Source organism: Metopolophium dirhodum, chromosome 7 (genome assembly GCF_019925205.1).
Source record: "Metopolophium dirhodum isolate CAU chromosome 7, ASM1992520v1, whole genome shotgun sequence".
Taxonomy (NCBI): Eukaryota; Metazoa; Arthropoda; class Insecta; order Hemiptera; family Aphididae; genus Metopolophium; species Metopolophium dirhodum.
This window is the reverse complement of record NC_083566.1, coordinates 4,354,162-4,380,538: the sequence shown is the minus strand read 5'-3', so window position 1 is coordinate 4,380,538 and position 26,377 is coordinate 4,354,162. Positions and strand designations below refer to the sequence as shown.

The 26,377-nt window shown below is 25.6% G+C and overlaps 1 protein-coding gene across 2 annotated transcripts in view; it reads left to right on the top strand.

Moving 5' to 3' along the window:
* LOC132948603 (potassium/sodium hyperpolarization-activated cyclic nucleotide-gated channel 2) overlaps window positions 1-26,377 on the top strand; it is a 48,560-nt gene that overhangs the window by 6,515 nt on the left and 15,668 nt on the right. The window contains exons 2-5 of one of the 2 annotated variants that reach the window (XM_061019143.1): window positions 19,871-20,034; window positions 23,756-23,892; window positions 23,971-24,108; window positions 25,988-26,056. In XM_061019143.1, the coding sequence (XP_060875126.1) occupies window positions 19,871-20,034; window positions 23,756-23,892; window positions 23,971-24,108; window positions 25,988-26,056 (508 nt within the window). The remainder of the gene's footprint in view (window positions 1-19,870; window positions 20,035-23,755; window positions 23,893-23,970; window positions 24,109-25,987; window positions 26,057-26,377) is intronic. The other variant, XM_061019144.1, reaches the window with a different exon arrangement.

Genomic DNA, 26,377 nt, shown 5'->3' with positions numbered 1-26,377 from the left:
TTGTTATACTGTATTAATATTATTATACCATAGTATAATAATCAAAATTCAGATTATTAAATATGTATATTTATATTTATATAAAAGTAAGTAGTAATTTAAACATTAAAAAAATGAACTGAAATCGGTTTACCCAAAAATGATTTAGATGACATATAACATTGTTATTAAACCATTAGTGTATAGTTACATTTCGTTTTTAAATTATCCAATTGCTTACAAAAACTATCCAGAAATTTGAAAGATTGTTTCTATATAGATTATAACGCAATTATTTGTATTAAATTTAAAATTTACAAAGGTCCTGTCCGAAACTTTTAAAAGATTTTCACTAGGTAGGTATAGGTAGTAGGTATAGGTAGTAGGTATAGGTAGGTATAAGTATAGGTAGTAGGTACAACTGAAAAACATAATTTTTATTTTTAAATAAATATCTTTTCTAACATATCTCATTTAGATATCTCTTAGATCTTAGCTTTAAATTTATTGTAATTCATGTTTTAAGCTTTTATTGATTAGTTCAATACAATGACAGTTTTTAATAATATCCATGTTAATTTTATTTATAATGAGTCATTTACTCATATGTATGGAAAAAAATATAAGTTTACATTTTCTAAATATTTAAAATATAATTCTAAAATATAAAAACTAGAAAAATATAAAAATTATTTTTGTGGTTTTCTAAAGAAAATCTACGCAGTGTTAAAGTTTTGAATCTCAAAACCCAACATTCTAATTTTATCGAGATTAATATTACAAAAGCGATAGTCAATACTTTTTCTACATTTTTTTGAAAGTAGTCTGTAATATTTCGTTACGCTTCGAGAAACTACTAAGGGAATGAAATAAAGTACAAACTAGACTCTATTTCCAATCGATTGATACTTGACATTTGGTCTTTTTATATGAAAGTGTCTGCTGTAAAAAAGAAACATCATTGTACACCCTATACATTTTTCACTTTGATCAGACTTTAAAATGTTTAAGTGGACTTCATATCCACATAATATGTGTTGTCGCTGTCTTACTAACGCATAATATATAGCATATTAATAAAACATCGGTGGCAGTGTTAGTCCTACACAGGACAAAATTACGTGCAATAGAGAAGAAGGGCGAGGATGTAGTAAGATAGACCATTGTTTTGAAGTTGAATCCCTAAACCCCTACACATATATACGGCTTTGTAACTACCTATTTTATTATATTAGTTAGGTACTATGATAGTATAATATGTAGGTATATATAAAATATTAATTATAATATATTATAGCTAATATAAATATAAACATATTAATAGAAAAGTGTACATTAAATCTTAGAACATGATTGAACAGTCCAAAAAATCTTTTTTGAAGATATTTTGTGTGTATAATTACAGTGAAAATTAGCAATACTGTACCTTGTCAGTTGTCATAATATAGATACATTTTTTGTGACCTTCCGTCAACTTACCGTGTTTGTATACTATACAATATAATATTGTAACAAATAATAATAAATATATGATATTATTATAATATTATAAATGTATAATATCATGTCTTGTTGTTCGTACTATAATTTAAGTTTTTTTTCTTTAGGAAACGTCAGATCAGATGATTGTTCAGTATTAATTTTTTTGAATTTTTGGTTAAATTTTGTCGAAAATTGTTAAAATTGCAGCTTCATTACATTATTTGCTAAAAATTTAATATTTTCTGATTCTTTATTTTTAATATTCTTCAAAGAATCACACGCACCTCTCGAGCCCACAGACCTTGTAATATCCAAAGCTGGGCACTAATTAGTTAGTTTTAATCGAGGTTTTAATTCATATTAACTTTGTAACTTAACTAGTTAAATTTAATGTGTAAAATAATCTAATCCAACTCGTTAAAAATAATAAGTAACTAGTTATTTTTGTAGTTTTTTTTCCATTTATTGAATTCTTGATTTTTTTATTTTGTTAAACTTTCTGTGTTGTAATGACTGATATTCCAAGAAATTAAGGTTATTACTTACCTATTTGAAACATTTAATAAAATTATCAGTTGACAGTTGTTCAATTTAATTTTCCATTGATCACCAATAATTCAAGTTAGTTACCAACCTACCTACTTAATAATTAACGTATGTAATACATTATACTTGAAAAAACGATTTTTTTAAATTTATATTTTAAACTAAAAAAAAAACTAACTTCTAACTTTTACTCCAACTTAAGTTGCCATTTCCACCAAACTAACATCTAACTAAGTTAGAAATTTGGTGAATTTCAGAAACTACCTAATATTCTAACTTAGGTAGTTACTTTTTATATTAAAGTAACTTAACTTTTAACTAGTTTAAAAAAGTGAATAACTTGCCCAGCTTTGGTAATATATCATATAACCGCTGTATTAATTGTATGTCTTATAGTTCCATTAAAAGTCCAATAATTCCTATGTCCAAATAATATGGATGATTATTAGAAAACACAAAAATATATTTTTTATTTTTATTTTTATACTTCGTATAAAAAGTATAGTCGGGTAGATAAATTTTACTGAATTTTGAAATCGCTTTAGGGATTAAATGAAACCAAAAAATTATTCTGTTTTAGAATTGAATAAAATCACAAATACATATTTGGATGTTTTTAATTGTTTTAATGCGTGGTCAATGCTAATCCCGGACTGACCATTTATATTGAAAAATATTTTTAATGAATTAATTTTGGAAAGTATCGAAATAAATGAGTCATAAAAGTGACAGTTTATGGGTTCAATGCTGTATAAATTATGGATCAATTGATTTGTTCCATTTAAAAGTACCTATATATATACTATTAAGTATTAACAATATTATATTGGTGTAATTTTTTCAAATTCCATTATTGAAATATTATATCGTTTTGAAAACTAACAACCGACAAACGTGCCACACCTCATTTATTAGACCCTGCGCCCCCTGCCCCACATTAAACTTTTACATATTATACATTTATACCTAACTAAAATACTAAAATACTGTTATAATGAATGAAATGAAGATCATATAGCAGAAGAATAATCATTAAGGTCATTAAAGTTCAAACTTTTTTTAAAAGATACTTCAGACACGTACCTATTAGATTTCATTAAAAACTGATGTTATAATTACAATGGGTGACTTCGGACAATATAGATATTTAAAAAAAAAATGTATTGAATTTAAATAAAAAAATCCCATACATTTTTCGCAAATACAACATCATTTATTAAATATTCTAAAAAAATAATTATTTACTTTTCTATAAACATGTCAACTTAAAATTTATTTTTACTTTTCTGTTTTTACTTATTGTGTTGTCATTTTTTTATAACTAACACCATCAACGACATTTTAAATAACATTAGGATTATAATTCTTATATACGGACCACCACCTACATTGTTGACATATGATCTGGGCATAGTTAATGTGTTGTCCGAAGTCACCCACGTTTGGTAATAATTATAAGACGATTTAACTCTACAGTGTGAGATAAAGTTACTTAAGAATTTGCACATATAAGTACCAAACACCATTGATTTTATAGTATATTATAAAATCAATGCAACTACCAATTAACACAGACAAGTTAACGGGTACAGGTAACCGAAAACCGCAATAAAATATTTCTATTTGCTGTTGTGCTACAGTAGTCAATGTAGTTATATAATTTAAATATACAAAAATATAATATTTTGTATTTACCTCCATAATATGTACTATGACATCATTATGTCATCAATAAATATTATTTTCTATGGAGGTTATAATAGATATTAACATAGAGTATCAGTTTTCAACTTTTATTAAACGTGTATTCTAAAATTATAAGATAACTAAAAAACATGGTGTTGTCCGAATTCACCCCACATTTCCGGAGTCACCCCTTTTTACGGTAGTCATTAGTACAAGAATCTTTGGTATAGACATTTTTAAGGGCCCCCCCTACGGACAAAGTCTGCGCACGTCTATGATTACGGCGGTAACACGGTGTGTTCAGGCTTTGTAATGGATTGTAGGGTTTGTATCCTAGTTGGTTTGGTATTTAGGGACACTTTAATACTATATAATATATCATACGAACACGGCGAACCATAAAAAAGTGTTCTCAAGGACAGTTATAATGTGAACGCATCTTGATTTAGGTCGGATAACAGGCCTATATCTAGTTATATACGATAATATGTGGGAATATATTATACATATTTATGTTTCTGGGTCTTATGTTTTTAAACTTCAACGGGTTTTTTTAAATTAACGTCATTAGTTGTTGTAGTTTTTTTTACCATAAAATTGAAAACATTATTTATTTGTGATTATCCCCAACGCAGTCAACAAAAACTACTGGGAAAAAAAGGTTTCCATTAAACCGTGTCCTGAAGTGGTTGAGAATAAATTAAGGTACATAATATATTATTATTATAGCATTGTGTATAAGTTTGAGGAATAATATTATGTAAAATAATTTTGGATTCGATATTTATAAAAAAAGTAATTTGTTCATAATATTGTTGTTATGTAGGTACTATAAAATAACGGAACAGACATAAATATAATAAATATATATATAACTAGGATTAACTCCAATTTTTGAGTTTTCAGTATCTACAGTTAATTGCATTACGTCAGTGAGTTATTTGTTTGTGAATGACAAAAAACAAATTATATTTTTTTTCCATGCATATACAGGTAGTAATAATAAAATTAAAGTAATTTAACGATAACTCAACAAAACATGAACAATTTATTAAATTCACATTATATCGGTAGTTCATGTAAATGAGTTAAATTGGTTTGAAATACAAAATTGATGAGAAAGTCGTCTATAATCTACACGTAATATCTTTTTTACGAGCAGTATTTTGTAATAATAATTTTATAAATTATTGGTGCTTAAGAAATGAGATGCATATTAAACGCATTTATATTTACATATAAATACACGCTCACTATACATTTCATGTACGGTTAGTTATAAATTATAATTCTTTTTAACGAGAGCAGTATAGACAATAATAATAATAATAATATATGATAATATGAGTATACATCATCTGCATTCAGTTTATTTTCATCATTTTGTGAATTCCCAAACATTTATTGTAATAATATTCTATATTAAAACATTGTGGTATGACATTTTTTTTTTGTTGTTAAAGAATTGTTGTTGACCTATGGTTTTTTTTTGGTTTTAAACTAATTATTGATACTTACTCGTGCACCTATTAATTTCCTAGTTTCCGTGATTTGTAAAGCAATGCCCATGGTTTACATTGCATTGATATTTGCTATGCTGTTATGAATTTATGACGTCATCCCAAAAATGTAAAATATCTTTCTTTTTATTCAAGCGAATATACCTTATATAGATCTGTGTATTTTTCTGTTAGATATTGGATCATATTGGGTATATTTATTATACGTTTTTTTGTTTTTAAAAGCCAATTATTGATACTCGTGCACCTATTGATTTTCTAGTTTCCGTAATTTGTAAAGCAATGCCCACGATTTGCTTTGTATTGATATTAATTGTTACGCTCAATATGCATTTATGACACCACCCCGAAAATGTAAAATGTTTTCTTTTTATTCGAAAAAATACATAGATTTATATATTATTTTATATTATTTGAAAATACATTTATTATAAGTGTACTTATACTGGTATACAAATTTAAGTGATTGAATACATAATGGCCGTTATTATCGTTATCATTAAATGGAATCGTTAGTATTATATTATTTTTAATTTACCATTATACTAAGTATAAGTCTTATATAATTATTGTTATTATTATCTTTTTTTAAACCTATGTGTGTTATTTGTATTAATTATTTAAATTGTAAATTGTAAAATATATATTGTGAAACTGTTGCATAGGGCTCCGTCCGTTAATAAATAATAAATAAATAAATAAAATACCAGAATTAAATGGCTGTATACCCGAAAGTTGCATGGTTACCTATTATTTTAAGAAAATCATACACCTAGTAATCATGTTTTATCCATGTAAAATTTGAAATAAATTATCAAAAGTTTTCTAATAACTATATAAATATTTTTGCATTGTATAGTTGTTTTTTTATATATTTTTTACGAAAATTAGATTGAAAGTAAGTTGTTCAATTGATCTTGATTCTTTTCTTGGTACATCAACATATTATTTCTTATAAAGCTTATATTTTATTACTACATTATAGATGCATTTGTGTGGAAACTAATTATTTTTTTCTAACATAGAATAGGTTTTATCATCAATGTATAAAATAATGTTTTTATAAAGCCTAATGAATTGAGCTAGTAAAAAATATGCTATACTTGATTAATCAGTTTATCGTGAATGTAATTACTTTATGTCATTAGGCTTTTATAGGGATTATTTTTGCTTAATTTTATTAGTATACGTGAACTAATGGAATTTTAATTTTTAAAAACTTAAAGGGTTTATTAATCACTTACTATGTTATTATAGATGAAAAAATATAGTTAAAATTATTTTTTTAAACCAATTTTTGCGTACTTTAGTTAATATATCTAAAACTTATAATTTACGTAACTTACGAATATTGCCTACCCCTCATAGTATCGTTCATTTAGAATTTCAGTTCTAACGATGTCTTAGTATTATAAACCTAGAACACTAATTAGACAAAAAACAGCATTTTTTCCATTTTTATTTTTAGTGTGTCACTTTGTCAGTTGTGACACACTAAATCTGTATACAGTAATACAGTAATCTTGTATATATGCAATTTTCACCAAAATAAATTTAATGTTTACATTTTGTGACACTTTGTTTATACAAGTTACTGATTCAATGTAAACCTTAATTTGAGTATTATTTATTTCACATTCTCTAAATAATAATCTCTTTTCAATCAATGAAAATAATGGATACCTACTATAACCAAAAGTTTTCGTTAAGCACTCAAGTACAACAATAAACTATCTACAAATATTTAGCTCAAGTTAATTACAATTAAGTCAATTGACAGTTTGTGCAAATAGATAATTAACTATTTTTAAATTTATTAGGATTTAAGATGACCTAAGTATTGAAAGTAAAAATAATAGTTATTCAGAGCAAATTACATCTTTCAATATTATAAAAGCTAATAACCTATATGTCTGAAATTAAAACAAATATATTATAATTTCCCTGTATACAATACATGCCTATATTTCATTCAAATTTCAAATAAAAAACATGAAGTGCATTCAGAAAATCAAAATTTATGTTTAGTGGTTTTCTTATAAATGGTGACTGGTGATGTATCCATGGTATTTAAATATTATTATATAAAATGAATGCAATTTATAATATTTAAAATATAATAAAATAATCACATAAAATATAAGGCACTTTTTTTAAAGCATTAAAGTCGATGATAATGTATAATATTTTGTTATTTACCATAGATGAAATGTATTTTTTATAAAAACTTAAATTCAGTGATGAAGTATAATATGTACAAAAAAAAATGAAAAGATTTCCATTATTTTAAACATGGTTGTATTAATCGTACAATTTGAAAAGAGTATATTCCTATAGGAAACGTTGAGAAATATAATATTTTTGATAATGAGGAAGGGTATGCAAATAATAGATTAAAATAAAATAAATTATCATATCAAAATAATTATTGTTTTATATTAAATCCCACATCCTCTTATAGTATACGTCAGCGGTCACCAAATGGCGGCCCGCGGACCGGATACGGCCCTCGAACAAATTTTATCTGGCCCGCAGATAATGAACAAAAAGTATAAACCGACAATAATAAGTACATAATATGTATTTGTTTGATTTGCCACCTGACAGTTGTAGCTGTTTTTAAAGTTTTCAATATTAAACGTTATTATGAGACTTCATATAAATCATTTGCCGAAAAATGTCTAGTAATTTGTGAACTTCGTAAATCAAAAATTCAGAACCGGCATATAAAAATTAAGTGCACGAATCATACACGAATCATACAATTTCATATAGTCAGTTGAGAGCAAGACTCGCCATTTTTCTCAATGATTTTAAATTTTTAACCCAATTTTATATTTATATTATAATTATTATAAATTTGTATTTTATTTTATTTTAATAAATATAATCGGGTAATTATTATTTGATTTCCACTAGGCCACTATCACTATGTTACTGTTGCATTATAATAAGTAATATGTTAAGAATATTTGATTTAAATTTTGATGGCCCCCGAAAATTTTCAAAATTCCCTATGTGGCACTCCAAAAATATTAATTGGTGACCCCTGGTATACGTCATAATTATATTGTATAATTGTTTATTATTATTTCAAGTTTTTAAGTAGGTACTTATTTCAGTTGTTTTATGTTTCAAAAAGTAGGGATTAAATTAAAGGTGCATTAAACAATACATTTTTAGTTAATTATTAATGAACATGAACTATACTTTAACATAAATATAATAAATTATCTTAAAATCATATTTAGCTAAGAATGTATGTAACTATTGAGTTTATAATTATGAAAATTCGTTTATTATTAGTATTTTGATTTTTTTTTAGTTGTCTATGACTTAACAATGTAACTTTGACAAGGTGATAAATAACAATTAAAATTTTAAGTGAATCAACATTTTCTGAATATAAGTGTTAATCAGCTATATGTTTTATTGAGCTGTATAATTTCTTGGAGCCGATGGAATTTTAAAACTATAAAGGTATTCAATAATCTATGTTTGTACTGTAATAATTTGACGTTTGTAGTGTAAATTCCAATGATATATTAGTTTGTTTTATAAATAACAGATGCTTTAAATCGTTCGATGATAGAAAGAGCCGAAATGCATTAATGAATAAAACAATATTAATTAAAAATCTCATAATAAAAACTTCAAGTTTTTAACATAAACATACTTCTTGGTTGTTTTAAAAGATAAATAAATTTTACTTACACTAACAACAAAATTAAGTTTGTATAGTTATAGTTATATAATTTATATACTTATATACTTATTCGAGTTACCACTGTGATATACGAGCTATTCATTTTAATTTGAATGAGCAATATAACTTAGAGCATGCTCTTAATTCTTTCTTTTAGATTTAATAATAGATAAATAATTCACTCTTATATTTAAATTAACAACAAAAAATTGATTCTGTTGAACACAAATTTGTTCCAAGATATTTGATTTTAAGACGAAACAACATAATATTATGTGGTTGTAGCATAATGACATTTATGTTATATATTTTTTAAGCTTCTAAGTGCACTGATGAATGTATTGATTTAAGATTTTACAATAATGTAATTTTTTTTTATTCTGTCTGTCATCACCTATTGGGGTGGTATAAATGTTTCGATTTTCCACTTAGGTGGGAGGAGGGTGTAATGCGCATTACTTTTTAAAATAAAAGAGAAATCCGTATTCGACAAAATCAATATTTTGTTTTTTTGGTGTAACTCAAAAGCGAATTACCTTGGATACTTGAAATGTTTACATGGTAACATTTTTATAATGTTTTAAGTATTTTTCTCTTTTCTCTTCATTAATTTGCGAATACATTTAGTTTTTTATTGTATAAATGTCGATAAAAAATTTCTGTTAGGTCAAAGACCTTGAAAATTTATTGCAAGATTTCTTATAAGTTTTTTATGTACAGATTAAAAAATATTTTATATCAATTTCAGTTATTTTGTTATAATTTTAAAATATTATTCGTGGATTTAAAGTATATAAGTTATATTATTATATAATATAATACCGTCTTCGCTCAGAACTGTTTTTCGTACCTATAGAATAATTATGTTATATGATTTAATTCAAATGTAGGTACCTACCGAACACGATACCTGCAGTACAGAAGAGTGGTACTCCTTTGCCCTATCTACTTGCCCGTTTTTTTATTGTTGAAATTATATAATAGTTTCTGTGATGCTTTTGAGTTTTAATAAGAAAAAATTTAAATATTTATATTATATTTTATAGAGATAATTGTAGGTACTTTACTTGAATTATTAATACAAATTTAGACGTTCCTGAGGCATTATAATATATCTTCGGCTGCGTCAGGGTGCCATGGCACATAGTCCACACATATTGTAAACGTCTACCACACGCACTACGTTATAGTTATTTATAACACTTAAGTCCCGCCACGTGAGATAGACTGCACTGGACTCCCGGGTGCCGAGGCCCTGAAGAATCGCAGTTTTTCCATGCCCGTGATCACAATATAATAATATTATGTTTTACGCTGGACGATTAGTAAGTTGTTATCAACAGTTTATGTCATGTGGTTAGTCAGTGGCATAGGGAGACTCGTTAGCAACCCTGGAAAACTTAGAAAAATCTCATTTTACCAATTAAAAAATTGACAAGATATTTTTTTTTAATTTTTATTAGTATTTTTTTTTTTAAGAATACAATTTAAACAAAAACATATAATTATCAGTTATTATTTACTTTGCAATGTAAATTTCAAACTTTAAATATTTTCTTAATCTGCTTTAAGGATGGCGAATTCATCGATGTTTTATAGTATAGAATTGATATTGAATTTCTTCATATTAAATTTTTCTAGCTAATTTATGTTCTATAGATAAATTGCCATGCTTGTTAATCTCTCTTTTCCAACCGTTGATCTTAAATAATTTTTATTCACACCAGTGGTCAAACCAGTAGTCAGTAGACAACAGTCAACAAGATTTTTTTAATGTGGGTATTATAATATATTCCTAGGCATAATAATAGGTATAATATTTAAAACACGTCGCCTTGAAAAATCTTCAATCCCCTCAAACATGAATCAAATACATGTGGCATAGGACTTTTTTAAATTAATAATATGATGTGAGTACAACGATATTCTTGGAAAATAAATTATAAACTAAAATATACACGTTACAAACTCGAAACCATACGTATTCCCAGTATTTCTCATCCAAGAGACTGGAAAATGTGATGCAAGAACAACTGAATATTTTCTTATATTATTTATAGGTCTAAAATATTTAATTTTGAATTAAAAGATTTGCTAATTTTATGACGAAGTAATTTGTTTTAGTTTTCTTCTAATGCAATTTGTTGCAGTGCTATGCAGTTTATTCATGTACCTAGTAATTATTTATATATATATTATTTAATTATATGTACGATACAGTTATAATTAAGTATTATGTTTATGAAAAAAAGTCAAAATCTTATTATTCAACTTTGGTTAGTTATTTATTTAGATAATGTCCAACACTAGTTATACTGTTGAAATAAAACACATTTCCTAAGATTAAACAAAATGAGTAATATTATGTTAGCCTAATAATTATAAAATAATTGCCCAATCTACCTTTGGTTGATTGGATGCGTGTTATTATTGTGACTGTCTAAAAGATAGTAATAACTCAATTCATAAAATTTTGAATACCCAAAAAACAATAGAAATCAACAGAAAACCTTAAAACTTATGATTTGGACCAGAATTAGGTACGTATATATTTAACAGTACGCACATATTAAACGACTAATACATTATATTATATTTATATATTTTCTACTAGCTATGAAGGATTAAATGCCCGTAGATTTACTCCTTATTAAAGTTAGGTAGAATTTTGAAAAAATTCATCAAAGTCACGAGAATTTTCAAATTATATTGTAGTTGAAAATAATTAAATTTTAAGGTTTAACAATTTGATACAAGGTTCCTCATAAATCATAAGTAGTTATTGCTGGAAAAAAAATCAAAGTTGAGTGTTGTTCCACAAATATTTTTAATGAGCGTCTGAAGTTTACATTTTGACAAAATCGGATATTCACGCGTAAAATTACGATTATAGTTATTTTGTTGTAATTTAAAAATAGTAATTCGCGGGTATTTGAAACTTTTAACGTATAATATTATAACGTTTCATACACATAATGGCACTTTTAAATGCAATGGTTTTTACAAAAATTAATTCAATTTACCTCGTATTACTAATCTTAAAATAAATGACTTTGATAGCAATATAAATATAATATCATAAAATATATTTTGTAATATTATAGGCTGATGACTATATTCGATCACAACCGTTTTCGATGGAAATATGATAATGATTTTTCATTGAATTCAAATTTCACCAATACCAATATATTACTGAAACGTCTTATTCCTCAATGATGAGGTACACTCAACACCTAAACTGTACATTAGTGCATTTACCTACATGCGCCAACTTTATATTCTGATATTAGTCTAAATCGGTTAAACATTTTACAATGTGAATCTTATAAGATTATTGAAGTGTATGATATTGTTGCTTTAATGGTTCCATATTATATGTATATCCAAATACGTCGTGTTGATTAAAAAACTAAATGAAAAATATTTTTAAATTTCTATCTCCTCGTTGAAATTTTACATTAAAGTACAACTAAATAATGCATTTTAGTTTTAGTTTAATGCGTTGAAATTCATTCGAGAAAATATAATATCATTTGTGCGGCATCGTCACTGCAGGAATACTTAGTAACGCATTTGATTTGAAAAGCATTTATTTTTATTCAATTCATCCTCTTTGTGATAGAATCTACTTAACGAGCACCATAATAATTATTAAGAATATCATTTATTACCACTCGCTTTTTGAGTTTTATGTATTTTTCTCAGAAAACATTATATTGATGCAACTACATTGTACAATGTGCATAATATATGAAAAGATTATTAAATAAAATAAAGTTTAATTTAGGATATCATGGTTTTGATTAGAATCAAAATAAAACCGGATAAAGATTGTTTTTTAAAACTTATAACTACACCTACAAACGGCTATATCTACATCAATTTTATCTTTAGTTTTGAACAAGATCACACTAAAGGAATTATAGAAAGTTTTATTGTAAAACTGTCATAGTGTGCTATTTATTGTTTTTTATCATTATAAATTGCAATTATGAACTCGTAACCGCAATAAAACTATTATTAATAAATATTTAGTACTTGATGCGTTTAATATGTTGAAATATGTTATTCATAACTTTCGTATCTCTGACTTTTTTAACACTTATAAATAGCTGCTTCGAAACTATTTTATAACGTCTTTGATTTTAAATGTCACCTTTTACCTAACCTAAACTACTTGATATTCTATATAAAAGTATGCTGGATTTTTAAATTTTTTAAATTTTCTAACTATATACTTGTTTATAAACATGTTTGGATAATCGAAGGTATTTTAAATATTTACATAAGATATTAATTACTTTTTTACATAATGTTACATTTTTATTTTTATTAAGTCCCACAAATATCTTTAGGAATTTTGAATAAATTGTGTAATTATATACGTTGTTGTTCTTAGTGTAGTTTGTTGTTTTATAAATTCAAGTCTGAGGTTTGATTATTTTTTTTCGCCTGGATTAGTGTTTGATAAATCCTTGCGCATTGTTTTGATTAGTTTTATATAATATATTTATTTTGTGAATCTTAATACGTATTTTTGATCGACATTTTACTATAAAGTAAATAATTTTAAATTATATATTACATATTTACATCATATTATTATCATTATAATAAGACTTAAAGAGAAATGAGTATGTTTTAAATCCAAGAAATAAATGATTTCAAATGTATGTACATATATGATATCAAATATGTATTAGGAAGTCCTCAACATATTTCTGATTGAAATATTGTTATACTATTTTGTCATATTAATTATCGTTTAGATTCATTGAAACGTCATAGTTGTTGGTCTTTTTGTCTATTGAAATAGTAATAAACAGAAGGCGTATTAATCCATCCATTGAAAAGTATCCATATTATTTTGTATTATTGGACTGGACAGGTCGTGGTTACAGTAACATTATTTTTCGATAAAGTTATCATAATATTATACTTATTATAACTGTATGTTTCAAACCTAAGAAATAAATAACTTAAAATGTATGCAATATAAATACTATGCATAATACGTATATTATAATATAATATGTATTATGAATTCCTCGACATATTTCCGATTGAAGTATTATTATGTTTTGGCATATTAATTATCGTGTAGATTCATTGAAACGTCATAGATTTAGGATTTTGTTCTTCATATCGAAATAGTAATCAACAGAAGGTTTATTAAATTGGTCCATTGATTTTAAAATTATTTTATAATATTGCATTGGACAGGTCGTGCCCTTATTGTGACATTATTATTTATTTTTCAATAAAGTTTATACGTTCTATCATAATCGTGTATTTTAGAATTTTTTATTTTTTGATTATCTATGTACACAGTAGAATATATTGTTTACACACAAACAGGCAACATATCTGTAGGAGATATTATTAAATCTGCTGATACGAACATTTTTAAATTATTAAATTAAATTTGTCGTAAATATTATTATCAACAATGAAATTACTAGATAAATGTATACATGTATTTAAAGTTTTCTAATCTTAAATGTATACGAATAATTAACATATATATCTGTAGAAGTATTTATTTGTTCCTTCATAGCCCATTTTTACAGGGAGATTTTAAAAGTTCAAGGCGGGACGCACAAACACATATTTTTTACTGCGTTACACAAAATCATAGTATTTTTAAAAAGTGTAATTACCTATGTATGTTTAAGCGGATTTTTACAGTGATGACACATTCTTTGACCGTTTATTTTTCACTCACACATAATCACTTATTTTCAGCAACACAGAAGTTAGTCAATTTATTTTTTACTAGAATGAGATTGATAAAAATATCAATTTTTTTTTAGTGGTATTTTTAGTTAGTTATCAATTCCCGAGGAAAAGATAAATTAATTTTTTTAATACCTACTTTTAATACAAACAAAATGGATTATTTGTCACCTACATTTACATTTGCAAATGTATTCAGTTTAAATAAATTACTAACTTGTTTTCTTAAATTGTATTGCTGTAATTCTATACATATTATACAATATACAAATTAAAATAAACTTATAACCTATAAAATATAGACATAAATTGGAATCTATCACTGTTGTACAAATAATTGATACCACACACATATTTTTGAATTTGACATAATGATGGATGAAAATATTTTGTAAATTATTATATTTTGTATAAACAATTTCATACTGTAATTGTTTATACAAAAAAATACTTATAATGTTTGATATGGATTTTATGAATGTACATAATTTAATTTATAGTAACGCTATTAAAAATATTTAATAACTATGCTATGTTAATGTGTTTTATACTATACATTATTTTTTGAGTTAAACTATCAATGCAATTTTATGAAAATCAATTATTTCAATAATTTTTCCGATGGTAGGTTGATATTTAAAAACATGTATTTGTTATATTGTTATTATTTTTAAAGCTATTATTTATTAATTCTCTGATATTTCGTTCGAAAGTTAATAATATTCCAATTATGTCGATATTTGAAATTGTGATTATAAAGTATTCGCTGTCTACTTTTTTTATTTGTAAAACGTGGAATTCGTTAAACTATTGTAATGTTATGAGAGAGGAATCGAACAATTCAAAATATTATTGTGTATAATTATTTAAATTTTGCAATTGGTTATATTAACATGAAAAAACTCGTGTCAGTCGATATGAAAATACAACAATTTTCACTTTAATTTATGTACACTAATATAGTATGTGCCATTCATTATAATTTTCGCAAAAACTATTCATTTCGTAACTAGGTTCAAATAAATAATGCATGAAAGATATACCTATATATATAACAATTACTTAAATTCTTGAGTACAATTTTATGTACTCGCAGAGAATTAACCAGAAAGTTAGTTCCTATTTAATTATAATTGTATTTCCACCGTTAACTAAACATTAAACCCTGTTTTATGTTTCTGTAAATCATAAAGTATTTATAAAGTTTGAACATTTTAAAATGTATATGGCTACGAGATTTACTAATAAAAATAGGACATTATAAGAGTTACTTATTTAGCAAATTCAGATACACATATTATATTACATTGTATATCTGCAATACAAATAAAATGTAATAATATTATTGGCAGTTGTAATGTTTATTTTCAGTTTTAATACTAAATCTATAATATAAATATTAATTATTTGTAATTGCCATAGAAATTAAAGTTATAATAAGAATCTAAAAGATTGGAAAAAAAGAAATGTTAAAAAAAGTTTAGTTATTCAGCCAGTTTATTATATTTTTATAAATTTACAGGTAGATAACAATACGAATGTAGATATATTTGTAAATAAGTTATCATAATAGTAACCCGACTGATGTGTGAAACTAAAATGATAACTACGGACAAACGATTTCAAAAGTCTTGTGTAAGCTGTGTAAGTTGTGAATTGTAATTATAGCCGATCGAATTTCGGTGTCCATCATATATTATTATGTTCGGCAATATTTTTTTTTTGGCTGTTCACAAGTGATTAGTCAATCGTCTGTACTCAAAACGTTGTCAGCGAGAGAGTTACTTCTCACAGTACCTTGAATTAGTTTGTCATTTTTTGTCAAACAATAACTTCAGGGTCAGTATATTATGTGTTACACACACCGTCATATAATGGGACTACTTAGTGGCCATACAATTATTATTAAAGCAACGGTAAATCTGAAGACAAAAATGCGCTGCAATAAACGAGTCATTAAAAACATGTGAACGTTTCCGCAGATCGTCGTCGCAGCTATCCAAATAATTAGGAAAGTGCATGCGTACATTGTTATATATAGGTATACGTCTCTTCCTCTTGCACTTCAGAGTAGCATTATTCTTAACCCTTATTTCCGAATGACCTTTGTTGTCAAGTATTCTAAATTGCAATAGTGTATATTTTATTTTATTTTTTTCATCTCTACAACGCGAACACAGGAATCCGAGACGTCTTCTTCTTCTTCTGTTTCTCAGGCGGCTAAACCGTGTTTGTCAATGTTCTCCTCTCCGACCAGCATACGCTCTGCTAACAGAAAAAAAAAAATATAAAGAAAAAAGAAAGAAACAAATAACCATCTGTGCACGTTTCTCAATAGCACGTCCTTTTTATTTAAATGTATTCGTCAGCTTGCCTGAACAGTTCTTTTTAATCTAAACTCATTGTAAACGAGTTTTTTCCTGACAACCACTCAGCCCTGAATCTTGTCCTGTTTGGAAAATATATAGAATATCATATCGAAATACAATTTTATTTGCCAAAATTAAAAAAAAAAAACTGTGTGCCCGGAGAAATGTATCGATTGTATAAATTGTTGCCGGAAGGTGATAATATTTTGAATATTTTAAATATTTGTACAAAAAAAATAAATTTTAATTAAAAATAAATTTCATTGAGAATTGCATTAGACATATTGTTTTAAAACGTATCGGTAGGCACTAGGTACCAGGCACCTATTATAGTATTGTATTAATTATATAGGTGTATGAACATAATTTATTTTAAAAGTCACTTTAGATATTTGAAGACATCTACTTGTGTTAATATACTTATTTATGATTCAAATATTATGTTTTGTTAAATATATTTGGTCTTAAAATGTAGGTACTTAACAAATTGTATTCCAAACATTTAAATGACGTAAGTTTAGAAAACTACACTGAACATGTGCGATAAATACACGTATATGCGTTACAATTAATTTACGTGGAATATCTATATACTTTTTATCATCGACCAATTGGTTTTTTTTCTAAAATATCTAAAACTGAGATGAATTGTTAAATTCTTTTGTATTCATAACCAGATTGTTGATTTGAATTAACTAATTATACTTTGTGTACCTATGAAAAAAAAAACGTAATAGATACACCACATACAATGTACGTATTTTTATGGTATTTATATATAATATATTATGCATGTTATACTTGTGGATGTCAGCGATTTAAAACACGTGTTCGTGTTTTTTTTTTAAGGAAGTCTGCAAATTTTTAAAATTAATGGTTACTGAAGGTCTAATAAGTTCACGGACGTCACCCATTAGCTTAAAAATAGTATATGTCAATGTGACAACTGCAGTGGATGTACCATTCACATGTATGTGTTTAGTCTGTCTATTATATAGCTCTACAATAATACTTTGATGATACATTTTTATTTAAAAGAATTTCAAACGTCATAATGTACATACACATCACATACTCTCTTAATAGAAAATAAATAATTAAAAAACGTCTAATCATAATAATATGGTATAATTATAATTGTTACCACGTATCAATAATGTATTTAAAAAAAATGTGATCGATTTGTGTTCATTAACACTAACATAGGTTACTTATTATAATTTCCAATATAACATTGAATGATCATAAATAATAATATTAATAGGGGGGACGAGGTGGCCGAGCGGTCTAACGCGTCGACTGCGGCGCTGGCAGTCGCGGGTTCGACTCCCGGCCACTGGGCGGCATTTTTCTTCGGGCAAGTCACGGTGTCCGGAGAACAAGTGCCGCCATCCCCCCACCCCGGGGCACGGCAGAAACCTACGGGTGCCCCATTAGAAATTCTGCCAAACACAACACACACGTGTACCAACCTACCCAATATAAAACCTACCAAACCTACCCAATATAAAACCTACAGTACCCTCCCCACACCCAATGGCCTATGTTGCCGCGGGTTACTCAATAAAAAAAAAAAAAAAAAAAAAAAAAAAAAAAAATAATATTAATAATAATATTTATTATCGCCTGGGCATGGTATACTTACAATACAAATGTATTGTAAAATAATAATAAATAATTTTTAGCAATTATGATTTTTTTTAAATGTTAAAACTATGTGAGAAATATCATCTTTCATTTGATTTGTATTATTATTATTATTATTATAAATTATCATTTCATTTATCTATTTTGAATTAATTTTTAATTTCTATCTATTTGTTTTACATTTTACTAACTGTGAATCTTAACTATTACTATGTGATAGAGAAAACGGGACAAGTTGTTTACTTTAGGTTCTAGTAAGATGACGTATGAGACAGTACGATTAGTTTAAACAGATAAAATGTAGGTATTATATGATTTTTCCGTATTAAAATAATTAGTTTTGAATTTCCCAATGAAAATGTATTAATTTTTTGAATTATTATTATACCCAAAACAGTCGGTAAGGAAAAAACTTAACTTTGTTTAAATAATTCGTATGTGATTTTTAGTACGTTAAAATTAATAGCTGGAAATTACAGTTACTTCACAGTAGTTGTTGCTAACACTCATATAATTATGTTTAGGTAATATATTAATTATAGTGAAGGTATTGTATATTATTAATTATAATTTATATACATTGTGATGATATACGATAATAATATGTAAGTACGCATATAGGTACTTGTTTTTAAATGTTATTTTAAAACTGTAATAAGGATTGAAATATATAGTACTGTTTATTATGGATATTAAAATATAATTGTTCCACGTATAGTATGTCGTAGTTATACGTTTTTATTTTATGATATAATTAATACAAAAAATGCACGTGCAAAATATTTTATTGTTCTATTGTGTCCTGTAAATGTATTGGAGGTATAGCTACTATTAACATAATTTTATAACATTTTTAGATTTAGAATTCCGTGTAAAAATGCCCACATCACATGAACGACTTTTTTTTTTTAATTTTAATTTTTTGGTTTACTATCGAAATCGAATGTTTAACATTGAATAATTATTGCTATCTTGGAATTCTATATTATACGCAATAGAATAAATTACATTTCTCAAACGAAATAAACTTCTTTCCCATAATTGAAACGTACAGAATTTTATATGGATGCGAACTTTAATATTTACTTACTCCCGCAGTATTGTTTATGCAAAAGTAAATGTAAACTCATTACATTTATGTAAATGATTTGTGTAATTTTATTCGTTATACATAATTTTGTCTGTTTTTGTTGCAGGTTTTATTGGGATTTGTGCATGCTCCTGTTATTGGTTGCCAATTTGATTATACTTCCGGTTGGAATATCTTTTTTCAACGACGATTTCGATACAAGATGGATAACATTTAATTGTTTATCGGATACGATATTCCTCGTGGACATTATCGTAAACTTTAGAACGGGTAACATACTAATAATTTATTATATTTGTAATAAATTAAGATTACGATAATAAAAAATAAGACTAAAGCTTTGATAAATGGTGGTATTGAAAGATATGTAGCCTGTATTATTATTGTTCCAAATTCAAACAATTTAAAAAAAAAAAAATATGTTTAATGAAATACCTTTAGCTTTACGCCATTACTATGCGCCTTTACGCGTAATATGGATCCAATTGTTGGTTTGTGAATACGAATTAATGACAAAAAGACGTTAGGAGATATATAGTAGTAAAGTCATGTGTCGGTTAGATTATTTGTACCGATAACTGTAAAAAAGGCATTACATCAAAACTCAGCTTTGAACAGAGCTCAGCTTACAAAAGTGATTTTCAAACGGTAAGTTTTCATTAACTAATTAATAAATTCACATTTAATATGAATAAAGTTTTAAAAGTTTTTTAAATTGATTAAATATGATAAAAAAATTACAGTTAACATAAATAAAATGTGTACCTATGTACCCAACTCAAAAACTTGTAATGAATGCAATTATATGAAATGTAAAAAAATCAATTTAATATCACTGTTATACAAAGAATACATCTTCAAGTTTCAAGTACTACCATCTAATATTATACATTTTTCTAAAGATAATATTGTCATAAAATTGGTATTTGTGTAGTTGAAGTAAAGTTTAAAACTGCGACCGTGTCAATATTTTGCCACAGTTCAAACTTATAATGTATTTTAAAAAATAATTCTAATACTAAACATTAAACAATATAATATGGTAATTTCAAACAATATTTTATTTTTAGTTAGTTTTTTTTATCTAAACGATGATTTATTAAATGTACATTTTGTAATAGTTTTATTCTATTAAATTACATTTACTTTTTGATAAAAAAAAATAATTTGAAAAATGTTGTTGTTAAAACATATCATTTACTGTGTATTGGAATTAAAATTTAAACATTATTGGCATTAAACATATTTAAGTTTATTTTTCATACTAAATTATTTCATCTAAGTTTTTATCAAATACATCTAAAATTTCTTTACAATCAAACATTTCCTAACTTAACGATTTTATTATAATATATACCCTATGCAGTATTGCTAAAATGTATATAATTATTTAAGCAACTGAAGTGGATTATAATTTTATCAAGTTATTAATTTATTAAGGATTGGCATACACTTAGGTTTATGAGAGTGATGAACGTTTTGTGGTATTAATGAATTATTATAAGAATATTACGTTAAGAAACTAACGTTGAATGATCATAATACAAGGATAAACAAATTGCAATTATTTTTGTAAAGCCACTAAAGTACCTATTGGGTAATTATACCTCAAATTTTAAATATTTATATTTATTTAGAATATTAAATTCCCTGACCTTCGTTTTTTAGTGACGTAGTTATAGTATATTATTGAAATACTTTTAAAATTTTTATTTCGTAATTTTTAATCATATATTGTAAATAAAATGTTGTATATACATATATTATATGCATATACAATAAATCATTTAAGTAATAATAGACTATTTTTGAATAATTTTCTATAATAAACAATATTTTATAATAATATATGAAAAAATAATCGTCGAAATAAAATTAATTGCTTAATATGCAAATAATAACAAAATACTAAGAGCGCTTTTATAATTCTTAAAGTGGTAAACAACTTATCTAATTATGAATTAATTTTGTTAGAGTATTTCGTTTCACATTATTAAGTAGTGCTTATGTTTATTCAATTTAAATTGAAAATTCGTAACCTTCGTATAATGATAACTGGATAAGAAATTGTATTAATATTCTGTTTTTTTCTGTGGTTAAGAAAGTAGATTACTGACTTTCTGGTGAGTTTAACATCATTAAGCGTTTTTTTTTTTTGAATATTTTGTATCTGAAATGTATCGTTAATATTAAACAACTAAAGTATCATCAACCAATATCAGCACGATTCACGAGGTGGTGATCTAAAGAGGTTATGGAAATTCAAAAACGAACTCATTATGGGACACGTTGTTATCCCAACAAACATCTTTTATAGATTTAATAGAAGTCATTTTGAGATACGATTGTTATATTTATTCGTAAATAATTTTATGAATATTTTATACCTTATAAACTATTTTAACGTTCTAAAAAGGATGCACACATTTACATCCTGTAATAAATGGTTAAAAAAAAACTGGCCAAGTCTCTCTGCTGTGCAGTAGATTTCGAGTGAACCTTGTAGTTGACTGGGTGTGATGAATTTGAATTCAATGATCATCAATTATTGCATACGAAAATTGGTTCCGATGCTCTTTAAGTTTCAACGATTAATATATTTTAAATTACAATAATAACTAACTCGTTTCATCATACAATATCGTCATATGGATAATTTTTTACTTAATGTTTTAGCCTTATTATATTATATATTATTTATTATACAAATTGAAAAGTACAAAATGATATTATGCACATATTCGTGATTTTAACAACATTTCAAAATTTTAACTTTAAACGCTTATAAATAAATACGCTAATAATGTTGTAATATATTAATGTATATTTACACCCGACTATTTTTTTAATTCAAATAAGAAAACATTGTAAGGAACCTTAAATTAATTTTTTAAGCTTTTTGATCGACTATACAATTATTTTATAATTATTTATAATTAATTGTAAAATATCTAAAAAAAAGTAAAACATGTCAAATTATTTATACTTAAAAAGAGCCAAAGTGTTTTATCTACGTGAAACTAGCACTATAAAGTTGGCACAACAATCTTAAACCATTCCAGCAAACTTTTCTCGGACTTGTTGGACGTTGTTGGAAAATTGTTGGAATATGTTGGAAGCTATACTAATAGTTATTCTATTTCGAAGTTAGTAGTGCTAACTACGTGCTCAGCATTACATATGCAAACGAACACTTTAAAACTCTTCCAACAATACACATAGAATATTGTTGGATATTTTTTGGAATTTGTTGGAACGTATTTCCAAAGGTTATTCAATTTCAAAGTTTGTAGTGCCAATTTAACAATCAGCACCACAAATTAATGTAAGACGCTAAAAACAAATCCAAAAATATACACATATATTTTGAGACATTGTTAGTATTTTGTTGGACAAAAAATCAATAAACTTTCTAAATTTTTACGGTGTTAAGTAGCTTAGTTTTTTTAAATTAAAAATGATATTCCTTTTAAACATTTTTGTTTTGAAAAATTTACCATGTCTAAAAAATGCTAATATAAATTATTTTGTGAAAATTTTAAATATCTATGGACATTTGGGTTTAAATATTTATGTGAGTGACTATAACGTAATATAAGATCCGATTTTCCTTTGATTGGTGTTGCGTAAATATATAATTTATCCATTCATCCATTTATCCGTAATTACATGTATATCGTATATGTTCTTATAGTTTAATCACATTTATATTAATTGTGTTAATAAAATAATATTTACGTTTACTTTTGTAAAATATATAAAAGTTAAAATTAATAAAATTACCAACAATGTATGATGTATTTTTTTAAGTTGAGTGGGTTTTTACAGTACCTGTATATTATTTTTGATAAATTATTATTTTTTTTTAATGTGTTATTGTTACAAGATATTTAACTGGGTTGTTATATTACATAATATTTTATACTCGGTATTCACCTACATATTTTACGGGTTTTTTTTTTTTAAATATTCGACTTATATTATTTTACAGGCATCTTACAAACGGACAATTCTGAACAAGTGATATTAGAACCAAAACTGATAGCTAGAAACTACTTGCGATCCTGGTTTTTCCTGGATCTGGTTAGTTCTCTTCCATTGGATTATCTATTTCTTATGTTTAATCAGGTACCGAATTGTAATCACGATTTTTAATAATGATAAAATTAATCAAAGTGTTTTAAATAATATTATATTTGCGTACAGGATGTGGGTGAAGGTATACAGATTTTACACGCTGGTCGAGCTCTTCGCATTCTTCGACTCGCGAAGCTACTCAGTTTAGTTAGATTACTCCGTTTATCAAGATTGGTGCGCTATGTTAACCAATGGGAAGAAGTATACGTAAGTCATTTAATAATATTATGTAAACTACGTAACTTTCAGATATAAATAATAAATAATTTTTAAATTGAACATTCATTTGATATAATCATATACTCGTATGTTTCATATAATACATAATACATCGGTTATTATGACCAATTTTTACTGGTCCCTTGAATGTCATTATAAACAGATTCTATTGTACTATGTATAGTTTGTAGATGCATAATGATCTCGGTTGATTAGACATTATTAGGAGTAGTATTACAAAAAATCAAATCAATGATCACCCTTTGTATCTTGCTCACAATTTATTTATTTGTATTTTCTATCATAACACACAGGTAATAGAAAAAATTATAACCTAGGTTTTTATTATACGAGAGAAAAACAACAACAATTAAAATGATAAATAAATTAGAATACTCTAGTCTTAACCATAATGGTCGTTCATTATAATATGAATTACTGTTATTCAGGACATTTATGTTATCTTAATTCTTAATGACCTAAAACATATTACAAATATAACAACTAACTGATAAAAAAAAAATAACAATTATAAATATTTGAAATTAATCTATTATCTATTTTGATTATTTATGGTATTTTGTTTGAAATTTAAATCTTAGTAGTAAAAAAAATTATTATTATTATAAAAGAGTTTATTTATTAAACAATAATTATTTTGACACTTTGTGGATAGCTATTTGATTATTATATTATTAGGTAATACATTCATTTGCTTAGGTCTAAAATGTATTATTCTCGTAATATTAATTATAGATTTTATTATTTTAACCTATATTATAGAAAATGTATAATCAAAAAAAAATTGAACCATAAATAATTTTCATATTCCTGGATTTAAAATTATTTGAACAGGAAAAAAATATTAAACGGTTTAGACTTTAGATTAACACATTTTTGCGACCATGATCAAAGAATTATTATGTTCAATATGTTTATATTATTACTGAGAAAAATATTTAAATATATGCAATGTTTTAATAGCAGGTTATTAAATATTATTTAATACGAAATTATAATAACGAAGCAATTACAAAAATCAATTTTATATTTAAAACTAATCAAGTACAATTTTATATAATATTGTATGCATTTAAAATGTAATGATATAAAATAAAAGTAATTTTACAATCAGTCGATCTCATTAAAATAGATAAAATGGTGTCCAGTCATTTCATCGTCGATAATTTACCGCATAACAATTTATCCCAAATAATTGATCGTGAAATACTCCATCGCATTGAAACGGGGAAAATTCTTTAATTTTTAACTATGGGGGTGGTTTTTGGTAGAAAATTGGATGTAATTGGAACTGCGTGGGCTTAAAAGTAATCCTAGCGCGTTACAAATAATTGGGAAAATTGTGAATTTTTACGCAAAACCAATAATTGTTGACGATGTCGATTAAGACTCTAAGTGATTTTCATCAAATATTCATATTATCATTTATTTAACATGATAACATAATATAAAATATTTTGGCTCTTTTTATGCTCCGATATTTGACACTTTCAATTTTTTCAATTTTTATCGATTTATGTTATTTTTGTTTTTGAGTTAAATTAATTTTGGTTTGAGAGAAATGCATGTGATAATAACCAATACCTCTGATTATTTAGTCGTGTTTCTAAACCTAAGATATTTGACGGAACAAGGAATGCCAACTTGATATTATGTCTAACTCGTACCTGCCCGAACCGAAATTCAATAATGTTTAAATAATTAGCATGATAAGCTTATAATAATATTGTCGCTAACCGCTAACTCGTTATTTAGTTTTGTTTGTTTCGACCGTCGTGCGTATGTTTTCGCAGCACTAACACTAACATGCCGGCTTGTTTCCGTTTATTATTATTTTTTTTTGTAGATGTTAAGAATACGATCGGATATGTCGTCGGGTCAACAAGGTCAGATTGAAAGCCGATCCATGATCAAGGTAATAATCGTCTGCGCTTGTTTTACCTCTTCTTCTTATATTTTTTTTTCTGTGATAATTTATATCATTACAACTCAGTGTACCTACTCATCATCTATATACATCACTTTATTTTTAACTTAAAAATCTGAACACGTTTTTATTATATACCGATGAAGAGGAATTTCTGTTCGGAGTTTGATACCCACCAAAGGAAAAATGTGATTTGTCGGCGATTTATTAAACGCGTTTTTCCTCCCACGTCCTATGTGGAAAATATGTGACGTGAATTACAAAAGCAGACGTGGATGGGTCATTTTTCCGCGCACACAAACACACGCA